Genomic DNA, 25,713 nt, shown 5'->3' on the forward strand with positions numbered 1-25,713 from the left:
TTTCCTAATGGATGGAAAACACATTGTGAATGTTTAAATAAAGCCAGCAAAAGAGCTAGATCATACATGGCTCTTACAGTCAGTTATTTTAATAGTAGTATTACAATTATTTTATGGCTGTATTTTAATAGTGAGAAACACAGTCTATGAATGATTGGAAATACTGTAAAACTACATATATTCCCAGATATACTGTATGTGAAACTGCAGCAGCACAGGGTGTCTGCAGTGGTCTGTTTTCAGATGGTTAAGCAATGAAGAGAAAGCACATAAGCAGACAATCTGCTCTTTTATGGTGATTACAAAATAATGATTAATGTTGTATAAATGAAGTCTGAAAAATAAGTTTAGATTCTGTTCAATATATTTTATGTACTTTAATCATTACGTATTCCATTTCCAAATGCTTCAGGATAAAAGCAGCAGTAGAGTTTAATATCTTTAAAGTTTTGGGTTTGTTTCTCTAAGTCTAGTTAGACTTAAACTCATAACTAGGTACACTGTTGTCCTAACTAGCACATGATTTAGCATAAAAGAAAACTCAAAAAAGAAGAAAAGCAGGCAACCCCCAAACTTTACATTAAAGAAAATCTCCATGTGCTGCCAGCACCCATTTTCCCTCAGCAGTGTGCATGCCCCCTCCCATTTCCACCCAGCTGTGGGGGTAGAGGTGCCAGGCACAGCACTCTGCAGCTTGTGCAGCCCGGGCCGAGTCCATCCGTTACGCAGGTCTTGGGCACAGCCACCTGTGTTCCTGCTGAGCAAATTTCAGCCAACTCTTCCAGAGGCTAAACAGAGCTTAAACCAAATGATGGTAAACCAAATGGTAGAATTCCATGTCTAAAATGCAAAACTGTGCTTCACATGTAGTTTCCATATATGCAGCAAGTTATTTTTTCAGACCTTAATTTAAACAAATAAACAAAGAAAATGTCAAAGCCTTTACCTTATATAGAGGTTCACCTTTCTTTCCTTTTCCCTTTTTTTTTAAAACAAAAATCTCAGGATGGTTCATGCATATTATGAATCCTAAAGTTAAAAATATCCCTTTTAGCTATTAAGGCTTTAGAATGGTTTGTAAATATCTGGATGAGCGACTTGACTTCAGTTTTCCCCAAAAAGACAGTTAAAGGCACAGCCTCTCAGTTATCTCTGGAGGAACACATCCTGGGACCTAATGCTAAGAAACTGCTGGCTGTTCAAAACATTTGGCAGAATTTCAAAGGATCTCCCTTTTACAAGTTTTCTTAATTTTTGTTTTTTTTTTTTTAAGAAACTGCTATTATCACTGGTGCTGTGTTCCTGTAAAAGGGGTGAATTTTTATAATACTTATGCTTTTGCCGAGTGATGTGCCAGAAAATGCGTAACGTGTTTCTAAGTGTACACAGAATGTGAGGCAACAACATTTAAATGTTGTATCTAGTTTGGTTCTAGGTATTACTTAAAACAAGGTATCGCAAATATTATATATATTTTAGCATAATTCTGTGTAAAGTAAGTACATCCTTCGATATAGCTCTGAGTGTTCCAGTGAATAAATTCTGCCATGTCCATTCTCCTTTCCTAAATACCCACATGAAAAGAACAGCTGTATTTCTGGTTATCCAGGGCTGGTAATAGCATTCTCTGTGACACAGCCACTGTATTTTGTACCTCTGATGATATGAGGAAGAAGGACAGCACTTCAGGATGTGACAACCATAACCTCCTCCGCCTCCCCTTTGTGAATGAAGGCATCTCCACTCATCAGAGTACAATGCATTAAAAAAACCCTCTTCTCTCCTCTCCTGTAGCAGAAAACCGCCTCTTGATGTGCCTTACTGTTTACTTTCAGGGGAGGGGAGAAGCCAGTAGCTTCATTAAGGAAAGTCAGTAATACACTTAGAAAATCAGGGGAGTCATGAGCAAGCTGCATTGTGGACTCTGGGTGGAAACTATGTTTTACCCTATAGCCTGAATGGGGAACTCTTCTCCTCCTATAGCGCTATTGGCTACCTTGTTTTCTTTCTTACACAATTTGTTAACTGTCAATTTACCAATTTATTTGTCTTTGTAGCATTCTCCTCATTTAGTCATGGTGAACAAAAAGTCTGTTTATTCTGACCAGGTGCCCTACCTGCAAAGATATCTGAGTATCTTTCTGACAAAATGTCCTGCTTTTGGAGACTGCCAGCCTGAAAGTGAGATCGTAGGCAAAACAGACCCCTAAGCCCACCATTGGGTTTGGTCATTCTCCAAAGACAGGTATTTCAGAGACCAGACGTTTTTCCCATCACAGTGCCTAGAAAGGGGGGCTTGTCACCAAAAAAACATCTTCCTTTTTGCATTTTGGGCTTCTCTAAGTCATTCCTCCTCTAGGGGAGTGGCCTACGTTTTCCAAGCAGTATGTACGCCCTGACAGTAGAAGATCTACACTTACCGGGAGCCCAAGCTAGAGGGTTCCAGGTTGTCTTACCAGGTTTTCTGAAGCACCTCTCATGTCACTGGATCCCTGCCCTGCCCCCTGCAGCAGTTTTGGCAGGAAGTAGCACAACTTTGTCATATGCATGGGGGCTTCTTCCCTACGGATCTCTGCAACTCACGTGCAGTGGGACACTTGCAAGAGTCAGTTGTTAATAACGGAAACTGCAATGGATAATTTACATTGTATTTGAGCACATACATTTTCATTGCTGCAGTTGTCTGGTCTGAACGTCCATCTGGTCTCCAGCTCTCCTTCCCCATATTTCATGTAACATTAACATAGCAAGGTAAGTCATATGACGACAGCATCACATAACTACACTTCCTATTTTGTGTGGTCCTTGACCTTTAAGAAATGTGCTTTTCTGGCGCTGCTTTGGAAGAAACACAGCAGGGCAGAAAGTTCCCAGAATGCAGCAGCGGAAGCCTTTTCAGGCCTGTGTTTAATTTCCCTGCAGGCTTGTGTTAGCAGGACATAGCCTGTGCTTCCACCACTCCACTTGAGGGGCTTATTCCCAGGGCATTTCTCCCGACCTTCATTCTTGTTCTTTACCTCCTACTCTACTGTATGGCCCATGCCCTCACGTGACTTAATTTCTTTCTCTGCCATTTGCATCTTGAAAGCGGCTACAACCTGATGCCCCTCTGCCGGGCTGTAGGTCTTGTGCGCTTTGAATCACTTTTGTAACTCCCAGGTTCTCTGTTGCTCCGCTCTGGATTGCCCCATGATGCTCACCAGCCTCAGACTACAACACTCGGCACTACAGGTGCTGGCTCCTTGGAGTCCTACGGAAAGAGCCAGCCCCCTTCAGATGCCTTTGGGGCAGAAACTCGGCACTATGGCTGTGTTTCATATTAAATACCAGGGTCGCTCTTGGTTGCAGAGTGGGTCTGTCAGCAGGGTCACTACATGTGCTTAAGACAGAAGAAGAGTTTGGCAGAGGTGGACTAGAATAGTAATTCCAGAGAGAAAGGCATGTAAAGGACAGAGCAGTGAAAATGCACACTGGCTGCAATGAAAGGGAGATTAAAGACCTCTCCAGGAATCGTAATTCCACTTGTCACAATGGCACTCAAGCACCCAAGCTCCAGCACACTGCCTCACACCTACAAGATACAGATCAGGTCTGCAAACTGCTCAAGGGCCTGCTTACCCACTCTGCAGCTTCCTTACGCTAGCAGTGATGCCCGGAGCATCAAAAGATTCTGTTCTCGGAGGTACTGCTGGAGGTCACAGAGTTTTTGGCCTTCTTTTTCCATCTTCTGGCGTGAACGGTCTCTGCTCTGGAATACTCTCCCTTTGGCAGCCTGCTGCTGCTTTTGTTGCCTGTCCTGCTCTCGTGATTCTTGTTCCAACATTTCCTGCCATGACTGCGTTCTGCTCCTGAGAAAATCCTACATAAAAATGAAGATGTTTACAATTGTACAGCCAGATTTCATGCTGAATTTCATCCACAGTTATCACTGGCAGAAGTCAGAAATGGGTATAATCTATGGAAATTCATTCCTTGCATGCAGAAAGACTGCTTCTATGGCAGAGATGGAGAATTTTACTTCCCATCTTTCATCTTTATACACGTGTCAAAAAACTGTTACCCTTCATTTATTTACCTCTAAATGTTATAATTATATTGGATATAAAATAGGTGAAAGAGAAATACTCTGGATGGTGCCGCTGCTGGAAACACGGTAGTACAGGAAAAACATTTCTGGAATTGCCCTTACCAGCCTTTCTTTCTCTTGTTCAAAGCTCCTTTCATTGCGTTCTGCCTGCAACTCTTCTCTCTGCAAACGCTGTGTCTTTAAGAACTGCAGCCTCCTACTTGCTTTCCTCTTCTCCTCCTCTGGCAAGGATTCCTTCCTGCTCCTCTCTGCCCCAGCAGCCTGGAGCAGTGCCATGTGCTGCAAAGCTCTGTCTTTGTGCTCCAGCTGTTTCTCCAGCCCTTGCAATGTTCTCTGATGCAATCGCTGCCTGTTTCCAAAACAAAATTTCTCAAATTTCTCAGAAAGAAAGAGCAATAGAAGAAAAAGACAGTGTATGAGACACAAAGCAGATACTCTGGCAATCTGTGCTCAGTTAACATTCCAGGACTCTTTGTTAGGTTATGAGGGTTAAACCTGGGTCCTAAACAGAGGTGGCAAAACACCCAAATGGGCTGGTGCCTGATGTCAGCTAACTGCAGTCATCCATTCACCTGACTACATAACCTGGTGCGGCTGCGAGTTCTTGGCCCTGAAGACCAGGAACCAAGGAAATGGACTGTGTGGACAGGGCTGTAGGACTAATTCAGACAACTGGGTGGCTATGCGTATTGGTGGTGGAGCCACAGGGGCAACAGAAGACATGGAAGGAGGTGGGTCATGGGTGCAAGGACCTGCCAAGCTTAAGTGGACTGTGGGGCCAGGGGCAGGGAACAGGGGTTTGGGAGGCAAAAGGACTTTGGGTCTGAGGATGAGATTGAAGGGAATTTGCCCTTGGAGGTAATGCTAAAGGTGATGAGTCCATGCGTACCCACTCGCCCGTACCTCAAGCATCAATTTTATTCCCATTAATAAACCACCACAATGACTCTGCAGAGACTTAGCGTGAGGCACAATGCGTGCTGTTCAGAGACTGAATGAGAGCACCAGGGAGTGGACATTACCAACCTTCCAACATTTACTACAAAAAGCAGTTAGCTCCTAGGTATTACCTCTGGTTGTCCCTGCGCAGCTGGCGTCGGATGCTATCTGCCTCTTGCTGCCGCTCCCTCTTCAGCTGCCTCTGTTCCTCTTGCCACCTTTTGTGCTCAATCTTGGCTCTGTTGAAGTCCATCTCTTTCCATCTCTCCTGAGATGCACCATTAAGGATTGATTTCTAAGAGAAAAAACTCAAACCCTTAATCTCGTCAGTATATTTTTCTAATGATGTAAACTGTAAACCTACAGAACAGCTTTGTCTTCTAATGTCACTCCTGAGCTCTGGAAGCCACACTATATTGTCACTTCCCATCCATGAAAACACTGAGTATGATGCTAAAACCTATACAAAAGATTAGGCTTAACCAACAAAGGGGTGCCTGAAAATACAGTTTTAAGAGTTCTTCATAGTTCAGTGGGCTGTGCTGTTCTGGTTGTTCCGGTGTGGAGCCAATGCTTAAAACTGCCCAATCGTTGTGTCAGCCTCTGGATTGGATGGAGAATACAGGTTCTGACCACAAATCATATTACAGATTCCTCATTAGATTTTATTAGAAAGAGAAATATCTGCCTCCCTCTGGCCAAACACAAAATCTTCCTGGAGTTCTGTGCAGGTGTACTAACTCTTCATTTCCCATTGTCTGAGATTTCTACCCACGGTCAAGCGGTCTTTGTGTTTTCTTCAGTAGTAGCTGCATTTCAATCCTGGGCAGTGTTCCTAATTTGCATTTTTAAATGCACTGTGCTGTGTAAAGAGATGAAGGAGCACCTACAAGGCTTCTTTTCACAGCCATAGTGCAGTATTTATTTCTTTTGTACTCCTTACAGAGCCCTGTATGAGGGAAGGAGCAAGGAAACATCACCAAAACTTAGACGTGCGTTCCAGTTTACATTGCTAAAGCTGTTTGGGGCTGTTTACACAAAATATTTTCCTCTCTCAAACGCATTCTCCCTTCTCCTATTCCCCGCTGCAATTAGCATGTTCCTGCCATTAAGCTGCTCCTCTGCAAACAGAATGTCTCTTTCCAGTTCTTTCCTGAGGACGTCTCTAATACCACAAGCTGGAAAACACTACAGGGCCTTCAAGTCTTGTCCCTGCCAGTCTCATGTAGCATTTGGACTGATTTCTTTTAACACATTGGTCTGTATGGCTTCCTAGGAGTAGTAAACACCTTTGTTCTCCAGTGTTCTCCAGTTCTTTGCAAAAACTGTACCTTGTGGGTGGTTTGTGTTTAATGACATACAGAGGGAGAGATCAAAGAAAGAATCAAAGGTGTTTTATAGGTGGGAGGTGAACAAATGGTGTTATCTAGCAGGTAAAGGACTGGCCTAAGGATAAGGAGACTTGAAGTTTCACCCCAGCCCTGACATGCACTCTCTGCTATGGGATTCAGCTGACTACCTAGACTTTCTCTTTTTTTGCTTTCAGTATCTGTAAGAGAGGAATAATTTTTTGCTATCTAGTAGAGCTGGCTGAGAGGTTTATTTAGAAAAGATTAAATCTGAAATAAAAATCTCTATCAAAAGTGCTGAGTAAAAATACCAGAAGTGCCCTGTTCCTGTACAACACTGATTCCCAAGTGGGAACCTTATGTTTCTATTTATGCATAGCCGTTATTCTACATAGGCATTATTTTTGCTGCAGTAAAAACCTTTGAGAAAGAGATCAAAGGAGAGTATATTCTCACGTGACATAAACAAATCGCTTGATCCTAATAGCTAAATCTAGTTTGGACCCAATACTTACTGTAATGCTTTTGTCTTTTAGAAGATTTAGAAGATTTGTGGATCTCCTAGCCTGCACGTTGGAGGTACTGTGTGGTCTCTGTACACGTAGAGCTGATTTAATGGTCAGGCTGTCTTTCTCTAGTGATTGATTCACTCTGCCAAAGAAGCTTTGGCGCCTGAAAGGAACCAAAGCACTGGTTCGCAGGGAAGGGCTCCTTTGGGAGTGCTGGATTGGAGCTTCTGCCACTCTGGACTCAAAAAGACCTTTCAAATAAATTAGGGCAGGGACATAAGAGGTTATAGACAGCTTATAAAAAGAAAGCAAATTAAAAAAATAAGGTCTTCTCATATAAAATATATTCAAGCAAGACTTTTATAACTTAGTACCAACATTTTCCTCTGAGAAAGTGGGACATTTTTTAGTCTCCACAAAACAGGTCCCAGCTTTCAAAAAAAACAAGTTTGCCATTGCAATGAAGCAAGAGTTTTGCCTGGTAACACAAGATCACTGACTGCGCTTACAGCTACTCAGGCTAAGGGGTTGTTTACATGGTATTTCACAGACAGACATGAGCTGCTTCTGCCAGTGCTCCAAGACAAGCAAAAATTATAAATTTCTTGATAGTGCAAAGCCTGAGCTATACATCCTGCTGAGAGACAGAAGAAATTAGCTTGGGCACAACACTGTGCTAACACAGCTTTTGGGGAACAGAACATGGGCAGAGCTTGCTCGCACCTTTCTGCTAAAGAGAGCGTGGATCTGAGTGGCAGTGTTGCATGGAATGATGCTGGAACACCAGCTGGGAGGAAATGTGCACTTCTGTTTATGACTCTTCATTCTCCCTCTACCAACAGTGACACAGAGCAAAGCAGTAACACTTGGAGAAAGCTTTAGGCTTTCAGAGTCCTCACTTAATGCCTGCACTTGTCACAAAACTAGCTTAAATGAGAACAGCAACAATTTGATTGAAAACATGATCCAGCCCCTTTTGGATGATAAGGGAACAAATGTTTACTCGATAACATTATAAAGCAATCATTTTCAGCACAAATAAGAGGAGGAGTGTTCTGCAGAACGGTCCTGGTGAAATCTTTTTGCTATAGGCAGTCATAGTTAACATTACAGATTAATTTTTAAGGTAAGGAAATTTTATAATAAATAATGTTTATAGTGAGCATTATGATAAAGGTTAAGAAAACCCAAAAGCTGCTACTGCAGTAGCTGTAAAAGCCAAAAACCCCGAACGTCCATCTGAAAATACTTTCACCTTGAGAAGAAGATGAACAACTTCTCAAAGCATACTACCATTAATACCTACATATAATGATACTATATTATGGTGGCTATATTCAGCATGGCGTTACGCATTTCCTTTTGAAACATCAAGAACTACGGCAACAGATCTTAGACATGATGGCCTGCTGCACTGATACTGTGTGGCAAGTCTTATGTTTGGATAAAACAGTTACAATTTCAATACCATGTTTGTGCTTAACATTAGCCTCAGATTCAGCATCCCGCTGTGTGCTGTCTGCTTCTTCCTTGTGGACTGCCTCCATTAACCAGCTGTCTGTGTTGACAGCAGTATCAACCATAGCATGAGCCATCTCCCTCTGAGGACTCTAGAAATAACAAGAAATGCAATCACAATCCAGGCCTGATAAGGAAAAGAATAGGTTAGTTTCATGAACTTACAGCGTAAGATCTTAAGTTGCAACTGAAGTTTGAGAAAAACTAAAAAAAAACTCTAGGGAAGAAACAAAGAACTCTTAAGTAGAGTAATTTCTGATCACTTTGTGGGTTTCTCTGCATCTTCAAATGACCTAAACACTGTCAGTACTTCTGCCTGGAAGGGTCCAAACTGGTACAAAAGAAATCAGGCCAGAGGAGCTCTGGCTGAAAGACAGTTGCGTTTCTGGCACATGCCAGAAATCAGGATTCTAACTCTTGCAGAGCAATGGAGAAAAGCTTGGCAGCAGCTGGTGCACATTAACCTCCTCCTTACTGATCCTCATCCAGTGCCCTGTTCACAAGCACCGAATCAACTACCGAGGATCGCAAAAGTCTCTTTTGGTCTTTGCGAGAGGTGACGCCTCTACCATGGGTGGAGAAATATCTTAATAGCATTATGCCAGGGACTACCTTGGTATGGAACAATCCTTACTGTAATCCTTATCAGGTGTAAAGTCTTCTGCCTGACACTTTTTCCTGCCTTTACCTCCTTCACGCAGAGGCAGGATGTAGAGGAACTGGGCTATGTGACACTTTTCATATTCTGCATCCATGGAAGAGGTTCTAGGAGTCTGCTCCAGCCAGTGACAATGACAGCTTCTAGCTCTTTCCCAGGTTAAAGGATCAGGAAGACAGTGCAGAGCAAAATCTCTCCATTTTTTAGCAGGCATACATAAGGGCCAGGCCTAAAACCGCTAGCAATTTTTTGGTACCAAGAGCAGAAAACTTGAGGTAACAAAGCAGGCATTAAACAAATAGCAGATCACATGTTAACAGAAGAGCCAGGGTGAAGCACTTTTTACCTTTTTAGGTTCTATAACCTCATTGTCCTCTTCCAAACAAGACTGAACATCTTTTGGAGCATTTTCTGTCTTCAATCTCTTATCTTCCTTTTTCTCTTCCTCTCTGGAAACACTTTCGGAAGACGAAATCCTCACTTCAGACAGTTGCTCTTCTATTTTCTTGCTGAGCTCTTCTTTAGTCAAGCTTGTTCCTGGGATGAAGGCATCTTCCTGCTGCAGTTTGCACCCTGTAGGCCATGTGGGTTCCCAGGCTGCAAGGCAGCAATGGGGAAGCGAGGTACACCTACAGCTGCACTTAGCACATGGCTGAGTGGAATACAGACCCCTCGGCCAGTAGTCCAGGTCTGAGTGACCCTGTCTGTAATGGCCTGAGGCTCTATAACCCGGTGTCACGATGTACGGGTAATCCAAGCTTGAATCTACCACCAGCTGCCTGGCTGCTAAAGGCATCTGCAGTTCTAGGATGATGCGTTCGCTTAAGGGCAGAGGGATCCGCAGAGCTTGGTCAGAAGACACCTCCTTAGTCTGCCCATTCCAGAAATTCACAAGCACTCCCCTTCTGTTGGGTGCTGTGCATATTAAAAAAAAAAAAAAAAGGCAAAGAATGTATTAGAAGCATGTCAACCTGTGTGATTTATCTCTTAGAAAGCAGGAGATAAAAGTAACAGCTTGTGTTTCAGACAATTTTGTAATAACTTCCATGATTTTTTCTTTACAGGTTTAAAATTCGACCTTCTTTTGAACTTCCTCTGAAGAGACAACAGATAGCAAAATTCTCGCTCGTCACAGTGAGCCAGGATTTTACCCTGCAGAAGCTGGAAACTAGACTAACAGATAATCAGGTGAATACTCATGAGGGCCAGGAACATTTTTCTCCTTGTGTTGGGAGGACGCCCGCCCCCAACTTTTTAGGAGGTTTCCACTCATAGAACAAAGCAAAGGCTAACTCTGGGAGCTGCATTAATTCTGGCACTGAAAAAGAACAGGCTGCTTAGTGCCAACAACAACAACAAAAAAAAAGATGATGAAGAGAACCCAAGCAGCAGGTGGTGAATTCTCCATGGTTGAGACCACTCTCTTTTCTCTATAGTGACCAGCAACCGTGGCGAGTCTAGTGCTATTAAGAAAGCCAATACCCCGTACCTAAACATGCCTCCTTGTTCTCCATAATCTTTAGCACAGTGCCCGGGCCAAAACGTTCAGCTTTAGCTTCCCATGGTGCCAAGACCCTGTCTCCTGGAGCAAGAGGCTGTTGCCTGGCATCCTCGTAGTGGAGAATGTCGTAGAGAGGCGTTTCCTGCATGCGAAGCTGTACCTTGCCTTTCAGAGTGCGGCTTTTGTCAAACTCAATTAAAAAGCGTTCCCTGGAGCTCTACAAGAGTAAAACATGTGGTTTGCAAGACAGACATCTGGGTCCAATTAACGGCCAAACATAAGTGCTAAGAGGGAAGTGGCAGAAATCCCAGGAAGCGGACCATGATCTGGGAATGTAGCTTTCCTCTTCTACCAGGTTTTTCACTGTACTGTGTCCATATTGGACTTTAAAAGTAATTAAAAATCTGGGGCTTAAGGGGCTGACAGCCTTTCTCTTCCTTTCATTTTGGACTTAGATTTTGGTAAGAACACAATTAGCACGCTAAGGCAGAACTTTACCAGGAAAACCTCCCATCAGAAAAAGAGTAGCCAAAAGAAACTGCTGTGTATGATGCAGTTCGTTACACAGTAATCAAAAGGATAACAAATCAGTAAAATGTCATAACTGTCATAAATTTAAATGCTTTAATTTAAGCCTTCAGCAACGGGTGTGGGGAAGATCTATTACCGAAATCCCAGCCTTCTCTGCAGACCTATGAGTGCACTTACACAAATAATGCTGTCAGCCCTACTCCAGCTAACGTCACTCATGCCGTTAGCTGTCCACATCTGCTCCACCCCACACTGGAGCTTACAGCCATCCTCAGCTATACTAGCATCACTATTTATTTAACTAACCTGCAAACTGGGAAATGCACCGGATTTTTAAAGAAAGCCTGCAGAGGGGGATTTTCTGTCTGGCATCCAAAATCGTCTCACAAATCCCAGAAACATAGAAGGAAGAGAACGAGGAAAGCTCTCAGTTTGGTAAGGAGGAGGTGCGTGGAGGCAGACATTTTGGATTACTAATACTAATGCTGTTTAGCTAATTGGCTTTGCTGCTAGACTGGGTGGAAGTAGACAATAGGGCTAAGGGACCTGTTTTGTTTGATTGTCTCTGAATAACAACTTCTTATAACTACTAAAATGGATTGATTTCCAGGCTGCTTCTGCTTGCAGGACTCCTCGCAGTAAACAGCCAGTCATCATCAGGAAACAGATGAAAATAGGATGTGGGGAGAGAATAGAAGTGTATCACAGGAGAGCCACCCTACAGCAAGGCCGTGGGAAGAACAGGAAGAAGACACACAGATCCTAGGGAGAGCCTTTTACAAGCATAGCTCCCAATAAATATCTACCTTCACCTCTTGGGCAACGTGGCCCAGGTAGTAATAGCCATCAGCTTCTCTCCTTGCCAACACACGAGCCCCTCTCATGAAACTGGAAGCCTCTGAGGATGAATCAATGAAATTCCTTTTCGCTGAGGATATCAAGGGCATACAAAGGGAATCTGGGTTCCATGCACAAACAGGAATGCTGTAGAGAACAAAAATACAAGAAGTAACGAAGACCTTGGCAACAGAACTTCTGCAACTTGCTGCAATGAAAACAAACTAAATCCACATGGGACTCCCACCCCACCACCCCGCAATAATTGTCTTTGTTTCCTAGCTTTTTTCTTCTTTGCATTTCCAGTGACCCATCTATAGATTTTGAACTTACTGTGTTACTGGACATCTTGGCAGCAGAGAGCCACAGGGATCTTTATTAGCTGTGTGACAACACTGGGCGTGTGAGATGGACATGGAGCTTACCTGGAGAGGGGAAGGAGGAGATGGAAGCAGAAGATGAGCATGATTTTTGAACATTTAAATCCTTAAACAGGAATATTATTTATAAAATTGAAATTTACTTTCCAGTATATTACTTCTCTCTTTGTTTTAATACTTCCATCATATCTTGTGGTGCTATGCTGTTTATCTGTAAGCTCATCACAAATTGTTTTGATTTTAAGAAATCGAGCTTGGAAAGAAGAAAATACAAAAATATAAGAACTGTATGATAAAAAAACCCCTTGTGTTTCACCTGCCTTCTATTCAGCTGCTGGATATGTAGCAGGTGTATCACTGTTTCTTCAATCATGATGAGATTTCTTCTTCAAAGGACAACGTGTCATTTCAAGAATACACAAAGCTACAGCGGATATCCATTTTGGCCCATCTCAGATCCTATCCATTTTATTCTACTGTGAAGGAAGCACTAAGCGTGCGATTTTAAATCAGAACAGTTTTCCTTTCTTTCTAGTTCTTACACCTTTTAGTTAATTGATTTTAGTAAAGAGCTTTGAACCTGGAAAACACACCAATTTCTCAGGACAAGGTGCAGCTTGGAGACCGGCAGCAGAATAGAGGCAGGGCGGGGGTTCTGGAGCTGCCTCTCCCATCCCCAGGAGCAATGCAGGCATACCAACCCCGCTGGCTTCCTCCCAGTCAGTCTGCCCCTGGCTCTCAAACAGTAGCTTATGGGCAGCCAGCGGTCCCGTGAGCATTGCCTCCTCTTGTACCCTGCTTCTTACGCAGCTACCCAAACTCTCCAAGCAAGGAAGGGCTGTAAGGTCAATGAAAGGAGCTGAGGTCAAGGAAGAATGAAGAAGGTGGGAATTGAGCATAGAAGACAAAGTTGCCTTTGCAGGTCAAAGCCAGCAGTGGAGCCGCCTGGCCTGAGCAGGATGGAAAATGTGAAATGTTTGAGAACAATGACACAGTTCTAATATGCCAGGGACTATGAGAAGGGAGAAAGACAAAATGCAAGGGAGCTGGGAGGTGGCGTCGACAACAAAGCTATGAACCTTATATTAAAGCATTCAGCTTTTACAGAAAAAGAGAAACTCGCGTTGCATTAATCGTGTGTTAAGTAAAAACAATGGTTGAATAGTTTGCCGCTATTCCCTGTAAACTGTTGCTGAAAATGCGTTAGGGCCGTTACGAGACTCAGAAGAGCAGGGAACTTAAAATCCCTTAACTACAAGGACGGGTAGACATGCAAAACCTATGCTGTTTCAGCTGAGGAATTCAGCTGTTTGGGATGTTAACAGATTTAGAAGATATTGTTCTTTATTTAAAAGACAGTATTCAACCACCCCCACCTAAGAGTAAAACAACATTGGAGTCTGTGAATCAGGATACACTGGCTGTAGGCAAAGCTGTACAGTCACCTAGCAAAGAAAATGTAAAATCAAAGTAAGGCATTTGTTCTTTCCTTCGGGATCTTCACCTTCACCTGTCAGAGACACCTCTTTTCGACTGCTGGTCTGTGAAGTTCAGTGAAATCACTTTACAGGGCGAATCTTCCCCTGCAGAAGCAAATGGAGCTAGACCAAGATATACCCGAATTTGACCCCAGGTGTTGGCAATGATGCCTTTTGCTCAGGGGCTACGTGAAGTGCTCTTTCCTCACAAGCAGAGATTTAAGGTACAAGTAGCGTACAATTAGAAGTGTGGATATGCCAGCTTGGGATATCGGGTATAGCCTGTCACAGAGATGCCAAACCTATTTTAAATCTTTGTCCACAGACTGCTTTGTTCATAAGCTGCCAGGCAAAACAAGGTTACCCTTCCAGAGGGTCACAGAAACTCTTTCCCAGTTCTACTTTGTGAAATGTCATCCAATAAAGAGTCAGGAGCAACTAATTAGTACACACTAATCTTATATTAGTGGTATACCTTTTCAGAAGCAGTAGGGGGGAGTCTGATCGCTTGAAAGGACCCCCCTGATTGTCTGGCTACTTTCTCCATTATTTTTTGCTCGCTTCTTTCATGATCATCCGGATCTCCCAGAAGGCATACAACATGTACTGGATGCAACTTGTTCTCCACAAGAAGTTGGCAGATTTCCTCCGACTCTTGCTCTGGGAGTACGTCAGTGAACAGATACACCGACTGGCAGGCTGGGTCCTCAAACGCCACAGCCAAGTCGCTCGCAGCATTCGTGCCATTCTCAAACCGCAGGGATCGAATCCAGGCTGCTGCTTCAGTGACACTACTGAGCGAACATCTGACGAGGCAGTTGCACCATTTTAACACCTATTAAAAAAAAAGAAAAAAGAAGGAAGGAAGGAAGGAAAGAAGGAAGGAAGGAAGGAAAGAAGGAAGGAAGGAAGGAAAGAAGGAAGGAAGGAAGGAAAGAAGGAAGGAAGGAAGGAAGGAAAGAAGGAAGGAAGGAAAGAAGGAAGGAAGGAAGGAAAGAAAGAAGGAAGGAAGGAAAGAAGGAAGGAAGGAAGGAAGGAAAGAAGGAAGGAAAGAAGGAAGGAAGGAAGGAAGGAAGGAAAGCCGGCTCACGCCTGCAGCTGTTTGCTAACGCGGGACAGCCGTGAGATTCTTTATCGGGCATTTCTGTGCCGAGGCGTCCTACAGCTCGCCCCAGCATTCCCGCCCCAGCGGCCAGCGCACAGAGCGGGCCTTGCCGCGCCCCCGGCGGCTGGCGCCCTCCCGCCACCCTGCCCGCCTCCCGCCCGCCTCGCCTTGCTGGAGAGCGCCACGACGTTGAAGAGGGCGCCGGTGGGGCCGCCGGCCAGCAGGAAGAGGCTCCGCACCAGGCGCTCCTTCAGGAACGCCGCCGCGGGGGCCGCGCCCGCCCGCATCCCGACCACGAAGGTGAGGCCCTGCGCCCGGGGCCCGGGGCCCGCCGGGCCGGCTCCGCCATGGGGGGCCGGGCTGGCCGTCCCGAGCGGCTCCGGCCGGCACCGCGCGCCACGGCCGGTACCGCGCGCGCGCGTGTGTGCCCCGTTGCTACGCAACCGGACGCCGTGGGCTGGACCAAGTGGGCCGCCTAGGGGGGGAGAAGGGGGGCGGGTTATTTCTTCAGCCCCTTCCTAAACGACGCAGCCGGCGTCGCTTCCTGCCCCCGCTCCGAAATGCGGGTTTGGCTGGCTGGGAAAGTCACCCCGCTCCCTCCTCTGCGCCCTCCGTGGGCGACGTCAACTTTTGGGACTCACGAGGAACCCCCCCGCCGGTGCGTTGGTGCCGTCCCGCCGCTCCCAAATGCCGGGGGAGGAGGGGAGGCAGGGGTGCCCTCGCAGCCACGGCGGGCCCCGCCGCGGGGCAGGCGGCAGCGGAAACGGTGCGGAGGCGAGACGGTGCGGAGGCGTCTCCGTGCCACGCCGCCGCCCGGGGCGGGGCGCTTTGCCTCGCTCCCGCCCGCGGCCCTCCTCTCCCCTCCGCACCCGGAGTTGGTAGGCGGCGGGGCGGGCCAATCGCCGCGGCTGTTGTTGGGAGGTGGCAGGGGTGACATTGGGGGCGCGGGGAGGGGGCGGTGGAGCTGCCGCCATGCTGGCGTCGCTGGGGCGCTCGGCGGGGCGGCTGCTGCGGGCCGGGAGCGGCGCGACCGGGCTGCGGCAGTGAGTGGGGCGGGCGGGGGGGAGCGGAGCGGGGCGGGGCGGGCGGGGCGGGTGCCGGCGGGGCCGGGAGTGAGGCGGCGGCGGTGCGGTTTGTTGCAGCGCGGGCGGCGGGGTGCACATCCCGCCGCGGTACCGGCAGTTCCCGCAGCTGACGCGGGCGCAGGTGATCCGGAGCGAGCTCCTCAGCGGCTTCATGTGGTTCTGGATCCTCTGGCACTTCTGGCACAGCTCGGACATGGTGCTGGTGAGGCCGGCGCGGCGGCGGGCGGGCGGGGACCGGGGGCCGGGGCCTTGGCCGAGCTCTGACCGCGCCTCTCTCCCAGGGCCACTTCCCCTACCCCGACCCTTCGGCCTGGACGGACGAGGAGCTCGGCATCCCTCCGGACGACGCGGAATAGGCGCCTCCGGCCGCGGCGATCCCGGCAGCACACCGGTACGCCTCCTGCCGCCCTTCCTCGCACGGGCCCGGCGGCCCTGGCACGGCTGGGCAGCGCCTGGGCTGGGCTTTGCTCTAAACAGCACTAAACCCGGTCACCAGAGCACGCAGAGTCTGGACTGTGCTTTGTAACTTTGCTTCAGAGCTCCCGGCTGCAATACAGGGCCAGGGCATCGTGCCTGGCTCTGCCTACTGGCCCTCTTCTCTTGGTGCTGGTAGAAGTGCCCTACTTTCCGCAATTATCTGTGCGCTTCCAGAGGTAAACGTGCCAAAGCCCTGTTGTGCAGAACGCAGGTATTTGTTTGCACTGTTTATTGGCTTCGCACACTCTTTTCCTGCGTACCTGAATGCTCGAGTCCCGATAGTCTAATTTTGGCAATAGAAGCCTGCAGTGTAACAACTTATTTTTTAAGGAGTTGTAGCTTAACTGCTACCGGTTCAAAATTACTTTCCTTATGCTGTTCTGTGGACCCAGCATTACCTAACCTTGAGGACATGCTCGCTCTCTTTCTAGAGAGAGACCTGTGCAGTTGTCCCCTTAAAAGTTTGAGGCTCTTGCTTGTTTCTGATTCTTTAATTACCCTGTCTCTTAAGCTGCTGTGTCACATTGTGGCTCTAAACCTAACAGCTTCAAGTACTGCTGAAGGCAGCACAGGCACTATCGCCGAGGTCCTTCCCCTGCTCTCGGTGGTGGGAAGAGGATGGGTGAAAAGGTTCTCAGGATTCTCTTCTGTTACTTGCAGGTCCCTGGAACTAAAGAGGTCCCTGGAACTAAAGCTTTGGCTCCTTGGTCATTATTTCAATAAAAGTTAGCTGAAAACAACCTCTAAGGTAAATTGTGCTTTGTTTTTGAATGCCGTAGGACTTACGGAACGTGAACGTTACAGCTTCAGAGGTGGGGTACTTGAGTCCACATGAGCTTCTGTATTGTTTGCTCGACATATAATGTGCTGCCCCCAAGAAATAAGGTGATGTATCCACGTTCAGAGAGCGATTTAAAACCTCCATGAAGTTAACTTAAAGACATTTTACTGAAATCTTGTCACCAAATAACAGTTGGAATAACAGTTGTCATAGAAGCAGGGCAGTTACCCTGAAGAGAGCCCAGACCGGCTGGTGCCAAGCTTTCCCCAGGGCGAGGGGGAATGGCCCTTGGGTATTATCGAAGTCCAGACTCATCCTTGTGAAGCAAAACCCTCTGCAAAGGTAAAAATGCCTTAGGGCTAAGCACAGCAGACAAGGAGGCAGCGGCCCAGCGTAAGGAAGACAAGGGAAGTGGGTTACTCTCCAGGCATCCCTTGTTTTTTTGGTTTGTTTTTCCCCCCGCTCTCTTTTTCCTTCCAGAGTTACATTGTAAAGCAACAACCTCAAAGTAAATTTTTCACTCCCCTTAACCACCTTAGTTGCACCTCTGGCACTTCATGGAGAGGAGGAGTTGTGAATTACACGATAAACAATCATCTCCTTCAGACTCTTCCATGCAGTCAATCTTTATTATAGCAGTATTCTCATATTCACATCAAGTACATAGAACTTTTTGCCTTTTATATAATACAGAGTTCTTTAAATAACTTTACACAGAAATAGTTTTCTTCAATCTGAATTCAGCTATCAAATTTTAATACGTTTTAAGTCTCCATGCTCTCTAACCAAACTGGACAATATTTCCCATTGTACAAATTTACATGAGAAAAACTCCAAAGTACAAATGAAGGGACAACAGAAGTAAAGGGGGAAGGAACAAACAAGAAAAATAAGTTGTATTGGCAATTACAGGGGAAACTTGAGAAGGGAAGAAGGGGAGTTGCCATGACTTACGTAACAGGAAACCGAAAATAAACATTTTGTTATGAATTAAAAAATAAATACAAGTTTCAAAACAATTACTCCATTGTAGATTTTAAAAAGCAGCTATGGAAATCTACTAACACAATTTGTTGGTTTTTTTTAAGTAACCAGACTGGACCCTTCTACTTTGCCGTCGTAAGCCCCTTGCAAACCTCTGGTGGTCAAAGAAAAAAAAAAAATAGAGCTGAAAGGAATGTGTTAGCACAGAGTTTAAATTGGTGGGACATACATTTCATTGCACTAAGGAACAAACAAACAAACGAAATCAAATCTGTATATAAATTTCCCTTTCCTCTCCTTACTAGATACTTTGCCTCTCATAAACAAGCCTCTGTATTATGAGGTAATGCCACTGTCTTGACTATATATAAAAAATAATCAAGTTTAAAGGGTATAGATCTGTACATCTATAAACTTTAAACAAGCCAGTCCTCTCTTACTCCCCGATAGGGTCCAACTACTGAGTGCTACACCTTCCATCGCTTTTTAATGAAACGTATGCATTGCGCCTCTCATGGAAACCCCCCAAGAGACCGGTGCGCCTTTCCTAATCTAGGAAAAGCAGCATGCGCTCAGGTAAGAAAGAGAGACAGTGCAAGTAATGCACAACAGATTACAAACACGTATACCTGCTCCTTCAAAACAAGGCAGAGTCACAGAAGGCAACAGTGGCCAGCCTGCACGTGTGTTCTGACAAGGGGAAAGGGATCCGATTGGGCAGCTGATGCCCCATTACTTTTTTGCAATCGCTTAAGAAAAATGTCCCCTGCCCAGCCCTGGGAGACCATCACTACACCTGACATGAGGTGAGGAGGGAAGTTACAACCGGAGGACGAAGGGCCAGGGGGAGCGTTGCACTCGCAGTCAGGATGACCACAGCGCAGGTGGGCTGGCTCGTGCATCCCGAGTAGCGGTAGGCCCCGCTCTAGTGGAACGGGTCAGCACTGGATCCCAAAGGGATTTCACGGGTGGCAAGAAGTAGGGGGCAGGATTTTCCCCAATCCCAACAAATGAGATCGGAAGAAAAGCAACGTTCATTTGGGTTGCCAACACATGCAAGTTGGCCACTGTCAGGTTTCTGTCAGTTGAGGAGAAGTGTGGAGAGGGGGGAGGAAGGGGAGGCAGGTAGGACACAAGGCTCATGAAGGAATGATGTGCATTTTTTTTTGTTGATTTTTTTTGTGTTTTTTTTTTCCTAAAGTTTCACAGCTTTGAATAAAAAAAGCACATTTATTGCACTTACATTTTATTTTAGACAGAGTTAATTTAAATTATGCCCTCGGAATCCCCCACCGTCCCAAAATAACCCAACACCCAAGTTTGGTCCCCTAGACCCAACATCCACGCCCAGATGGTGGGCTTCATTTCTTCTCCTAATGTTCCACTGAACTCCCAAACACACAGATTTTCCTTTCGACTAGGGTAAACACACAAATGCAACACAGAATGACATTTATCAAAACAAAACCCAACCATTTTCCAAACCCAAACAAAAAAGAGAACATAGTTATTTTTTGTGGTTTACTCGCTCAAAAGTAAATGTCACACAAGGCTTACTCTAAAGTACAGCTGCTGCAAACGCGACACACTAGACAAAATGGCCGGACAGGCCACTGTTGGCTCTTATGGAGGCTGGACGAGCTGAACTCACTGCTGCTGTGGATGCTATGAAGCAAATGCCTAGGTAGTTTAGAAGTTTCTAAACCCTCCCATCAGCTCCCTTCTCTTAGGGAAACAGTTTCTTTGTGATTTTGTTCAAAAGAAAAGGACAAAATGCCATCTTCTCACATGTACTTTTAGTGCAGAATTTGGGGTAGGTAGAAGGATCCCAGATAGTTCCTGGAACATTAGTAAAACGTTTTTACACTTTGCTTTCTAAAAGGAACAAAACCAAACTAAAATTGGTCTGATATTTCATATGAACTGTGCATTTAGACATAACTTTATAATTTACAATTACGCCCAAAGTCTTGCCCCAAAGAAGAAAAGATCTGAAAAAGCGCTAATACCAAAACCCATTATTTTGTCCTTTATGGACAAGTAGGTTAAATATGACACTGGTATGTAGGTACTGCCAGAAGTCTACGTAACCGGTTTGAAATTGGAACAAATCAAATTCAAACATACTGGCTGTCCCTCAGCTGACAAGACACCTACCATCTCCCACGGCTAACGTGCAATAACAGTATGCGATCACTGAAGAGTAACTGCAAGAGGCCCGAGGAAGAACTAAGGAAACCTGCGGATATTCCAGAAAACAAAATTAATTGCACTTTCTGGGCCAGGGAATTAATTGTATGGTCTGATATATGTGGACTTTGATTACGTGAGTACTAGCCACCAACTTATCCTCATCTAGCTCTCGTTTCTCATTTACCATCTCATTCCAAGATGCTATGACAGTGCAACTTTGGGCCTCTTTGGAGCTTTCGATTACCTTTCTTTAACAAGGTCTTTGTGTCTGGGGGGGGGGAGGAGGAGGGCTTATTTATTTTTAAATTAAATGAACCTCATTTAACTTTCGATAGAGCAGATTTCAAGCAGCAGGTTTACTGTAACTGAATTAGGTATCCTTCAATTCCTAGCTTTGAAATGATCATAGGTATTTTGGGGAATGCTCTCTGCCCTCCTTGCTCCTTTACAGAAGTTCACCAACTCCAAATTACCTATCTATCTATAGTAACAGCTATATACAAAACTACTGCATCAGAAGTAAACCAAAGCCACTGCTTCAGTTACAAAGCACCTGGTTTACATTCTGTTGTACTTTTTAAGGTTGCGAAGGCACATGATCATTTGGCAAACTGCAAAGACTGTTTTGGGGGATCCCTACGTAAACCATTGAACAGGGGGTCTTGGTAGCTCTCTTTTCTAAAGACAAGAGAGATGCTAGTTTTCATCTGAATTCGCTCCTGGTGTACTCTACATTCTGCAGTTTTTAAAGTTTCCTCCTTCCACAGTTTCGTAGTTATTTACTGCTGTCATGGTGCTGACTTAGTAGCTTCTGTGTTAGCATCCTTGAAACTTAAATGCAAAGGAAAAGTTTTAACAACTTATCTTTGCTCTTCTGGTAATTTTATTTACTAGGTAAGAAGCAATGACGAAAGACATTTAAAATGCATGCCAAAACAAATACGAAGTGCAAACGCATATTAACAAGGCTGCAGTAAACAGAAAGTTCGTTTCATAAACTTCTATGTAAAATGCGTAACAGAAAACCAGAACACCCAGCACCTTCAAAGTGATGCTGTAACAGTCCACTCATGCAACTGCTTTTTAACTGAACTTAACTGTACCTAGAAGCTTCGCCTGTCGCGTTGTGCTACTGGTGATACTTTTTTCAACAGACAGAAGACACGTTGTCTACAGTACTATGAATAGTTTGTGCTACACATGCTGCACTCACAGTCAAGAAGGGAATGAAATCGATAGGCTGCAAAAGTGTGAAATGTCTACATGCTTCTTCCCTAAATTTAGACCCTCCAGCTATCAAAACTTCAACTTGTACTCGTTTGTGAGGTTTCTGGGGATCTGGCTTCCCCAAATGTTCTGTAAAATGCTGGATGCATTTACATCACCAGGCAAACACAGAAGCAAACCTATTTATGCGTGAGCTTCAGTGTATTTTCTCCCCTGATTTGGGCGTTTGTGGAAAGACGTGGTATTTATCAGCAGTCAGCATTTCACTCGTTTTATGTCATGAGGGCCAAATTCTGCCTCTGATGAGCACAGACTAATCCAAGTGATGTTGAGAGGCCACGGTAAGATGGCAGTATTTGGCCTCAAACATTCTGCATCATCATCAGCTGCTAGAGCATTAAAGTACAAGAAAAGATGATTTTAGGTAAGCATAAAAAGCAGAAGTGGATTCATTTAATGACCTGCATGAGTTTAGCAAGAAAGAAACGACTGGGCTAATTGTATCTGGGGCCATGCAGGACTTAATTCACGCAGAAATTACTTTCAAAGTAACCAGGCCTCTATACTCATACCATTTGGTTTAAGCTCCACTACAACGTTCCAGTTCCAGCAAATACGCCGCAGGGAACAATCACGTACTGACAGGGAAGATGTAACAGATAACAGGCCTCTTCTAACTGTATGGAAAAGGAAAGGCAGAGGGGAAGGTATATGTGTGGTTAATAACGACATGAATACTGGTAGTTTTGCAAATAATTATTAGATACTAGACACTGTAGAGCTAAAAGCAGTATGACTGTCTAGATGTTTGTCTCAACACGTGCACACAAAGTACATACTAACATTTCCATACTATGGCATGTGCTTGTGGTTGGGACACCACAGAGAAGGTTAAGAAATTCGGTGTAACGGACATGAATGTACTGGTCATTTCAGTTCCTTCGTCCCACTGCTATACAGGGCACTTAGTTCTTGTCTACTCTTATCTCCCCATTCACTAAACACCTACAGGGCACATTTAAGACTGGTTCTGATGGCATGCGAGACATCCAGAAAAACTCCTGAAGGAAAAGATTAAAAAAAAAAAATAATCCCAATTATTTACAAACCAAATTTCTTCCAAAGTTTTGCGTGAGTATTATGTGGGACCTCTTACAGACAAACACACATTGCTACAGCTATCTGGAGGGAAATAAACAAATGTGAAAACCAGTAGAAATGCATCCTGAAAGGACTTCTCTAAACAGCAGCCAAACAACTTGCACATTCCTCAGGGAAAAAACAAAACAAAACAGAAAAACAAAACTACAAACAAACCAACCCCAATAAAAAAAACCCCAGAGATCATGTGTTACTCATAAAGTGCTTTGCATGGACAAGGATAGCAGTTTTCCTTGTGCTTTTCCTATGGGCTCAAGAAGCATTTTGTAGACTAATGGGTAATGAACCTTCACAAAAGTAAGTTCATTTTAAGCAAAGATGGAATGAAACTCCTAACAGTTATATTTTAGCAGACAATCTTCTGCCGGCACGACCTTGTGGAAGGAAACTAGGGCTTTTAACAAGCTCTGTGAAACAAATGACTGTTGAACCACCTGTACATACTTGCTCCGATAACAGTTTCTTTCGAGAGAACATTTAATTTCCAGTATGCCCGACATGTACAAATTAGGCCACAGCCCATACAGGGGCTGGAGCAATGCGTGGGGTGGAAGGAGAATGAGCAGCGATTACTTCACCCTTTGGGAGTCTGTGTCTGTAAATGCTCTCACCTGCCTGCTGACCCCAGTGGCCCCAGGCTCCTTCCACCTCTTGGGTATTGGCCTCAGATGATCACCAGGGAGCACTCCGATTTCACCCGTCTGCACACCACCGCTCGCTCCTTAGCTTCTCCACACTGGAAAGTGGCTATTGCTACTACTTAAATTCCTGCCAATCTCAATAAGGAAAAAAAACCTTACAGCATCTGAAGACCCACAGCAGACAAGAAAAAATTTGTGCTTTTTTTTGTTTGTTTTGTTTTTAAAATGCATCCTGTACACAAAATCAATTCTATTCATGTACCAACATGAATCACTTCATTCTTGTAGTGACTATTAAGTCATTCACTATTGCTGTCTTGCTAATGTTTGTGGAATTAATATGAATACACAGTATTTCAGTTATAATTCCCACTTCAGGTTAGTCCGGTCCCTATAACCCCAGTAAATATTTACTGACAAACATAACAGACTACCAGCAACACCGCAGAACTCCAGGGTTTTAAAAGCACGTTCCACTACTGATGTGCGTTTCTCCCTTCGCCTGGGAGCAACCTTCTGCAGACAGAAACAGTCCAACTCTCCTAGGGAGGGAAGGACAGCATCCTCACCCAATACACCCACGTTTAGCACGGACACCACATTCACACACATTTAACTCCTTCATTTATTTGCCATGATTTTGTTTAACACCCCCCACCTCCCCCAAAAAGAACCTCCCCGCTAGAGGGGGGTCGGTTCTCCTGCCTCACCTGGAGCGGTACAGGGCAGATACGAATCAAAGTCTGAAAACTTCTGTCTGAGCTTGAATTTCTTTCTAATGTGGTCTGACTTGCCTCTGTACAAATAATTTACATGTAATACCACACACCAGAGAACTCTGCAAACAGATCACATCACAAGATATTCTACTAGAGGTAAACGATGTGCAGAACTTTATGAGTTGTTTTTTCCCCTGACTGGGTAACTTGTCAAAAAGCTACCAACCGTTTGAAAACCAGGATTGGAGGACAGGAAAACAAAGCACTCTAAATGGAGATACCGCCACCTTCATCCTAGTTTGCAAAGTGTACAAAAGGGAAGGACAAACGGAAGGGAATAGATGACAGGGAAGAAAGCAATGAGAGGAGAAGTAGTCAGCGTGGATCCAGCAAGTACCGTTTTGCTTTGATCTAACAACTTGCCATTAGGACAAGATGCTCCACATTTATACACACACTTATCAGAGGATGTTTAGTTAACAGGATAAAAATCCTTTAAAAAAAGCTCTTGAAAGTACCAAAACATAATTTTCGGAATGTCTAATTCTAGGGGGGTTTGTATTTGTATTCAATTCAACCTGAGAACTTTTTTCCCCATTTATGAAAACATTACATATTGGTAAGGTACCTGGCATTAACCTGCACCCTCGTTTAAAATAAAACTTTTAAAGTAGGTACATACACCATTCACAGTCTGTATCAGGAATTCTACAGACTTCAGATGCCGTGGTAGCATCTTTGATAAATACGTTGTATCATATGATACAAAAGAAAAAAATAAAAGAGAGGACAATCTCGCTACATTTTTTTTTTTTTAAACTTCAGTTTGTTGCTGGACCAACAAAAGAAGGATCTACCTAATCCTTCTAAAAGATGTTGTCTATGCACACACCAAGAAAATGCTGGAAAAGGAAAAAGGTTAAGGTTGGTGTTTTTTGTTTGTTTTTTGAAGAAGTGATAAAGTAAATCTGAAAAAAGGTGCAGCAGCATCCCCTTTTGCTTCAGATTAACCTCTTCGCCTTTAGAGTAACATCTTCTCCAGCTCCCATCACCCCACATTTTTCATTTTGCTGGAATAAAACCCAATAATATAGACAGATTTAAGTGTTTGACATTGTAATACAGTGAAAAGGGGATACTGCATTGTCCATAAATCAGTGAGTACACCAGGAAAAAAAAAAGATCAGAACGGAGGATGATTCTTTTAAATTAGTACTCATCAGGTTTTCAGCCTCTGATGGTACGTTGTTAGAGGGAGAAAGCCGACCGGCAGACCATCCAAAGCAAGTCTCCTAAGTTGCAGCAGCAGTTCCATCCCCTCATGCCCGAGCACCACAGTCAAACCACGAGCGCCCTCTCCTCTCTCCTGGGAATGATGCCAACGGCACAGGCAGCCACTGCGGGTCTCCGAATGCACGCGGTGGTTTGTGTTGAAGGAGAAACACTGGCAGCAGAGGATTCTGGTTCCCAAAAAGGTACTTTTTCCCATTGTGTTGGACTGGCAGTTCCATTCTGCTCCACTTTTAAGCTTATGGATATCTTTTCTAAATTAC

The 25,713-nt window shown here is 44.8% G+C and overlaps 2 protein-coding genes across 2 annotated transcripts; one reads left to right on the forward strand and one right to left on the reverse strand.

Annotated features, from left to right (window-relative positions):
* Window positions 1-362: 362 nt before the first annotated feature.
* On the reverse strand, window positions 363-15,866 carry LOC143155625 (uncharacterized). Its single transcript, XM_076328595.1, has 12 exons — window positions 15,725-15,866; window positions 15,060-15,367; window positions 14,263-14,622; window positions 12,263-12,354; window positions 11,899-12,076; window positions 10,550-10,778; window positions 9,407-9,975; window positions 8,353-8,494; window positions 6,891-7,135; window positions 5,158-5,321; window positions 4,190-4,436; window positions 363-3,859 (listed from the first exon to the last, which is right to left on the reverse strand). Exons 1-12 carry the CDS (start codon window positions 15,864-15,866, stop codon window positions 3,635-3,637), a joined length of 2,901 nt encoding a protein of 966 aa, XP_076184710.1. The 3' UTR covers window positions 363-3,634.
* Window positions 15,847-17,194, forward strand: NDUFB2 (NADH:ubiquinone oxidoreductase subunit B2). Its single transcript, XM_076328750.1, has 4 exons — window positions 15,847-15,935; window positions 16,035-16,179; window positions 16,259-16,368; window positions 17,115-17,194. The coding sequence occupies exons 1-3, from the start codon at window positions 15,865-15,867 to the stop codon at window positions 16,331-16,333; spliced, it is 291 nt and encodes a 96-aa protein (XP_076184865.1). The 5' UTR covers window positions 15,847-15,864; the 3' UTR covers window positions 16,334-16,368; window positions 17,115-17,194.
* Window positions 17,195-25,713: the final 8,519 nt, after the last annotated feature.

The sequence above is a fragment of the Aptenodytes patagonicus genome, chromosome 1, assembly GCF_965638725.1.
Source record: "Aptenodytes patagonicus chromosome 1, bAptPat1.pri.cur, whole genome shotgun sequence".
In the NCBI taxonomy this organism is placed as follows: domain Eukaryota; kingdom Metazoa; phylum Chordata; class Aves; order Sphenisciformes; family Spheniscidae; genus Aptenodytes; species Aptenodytes patagonicus.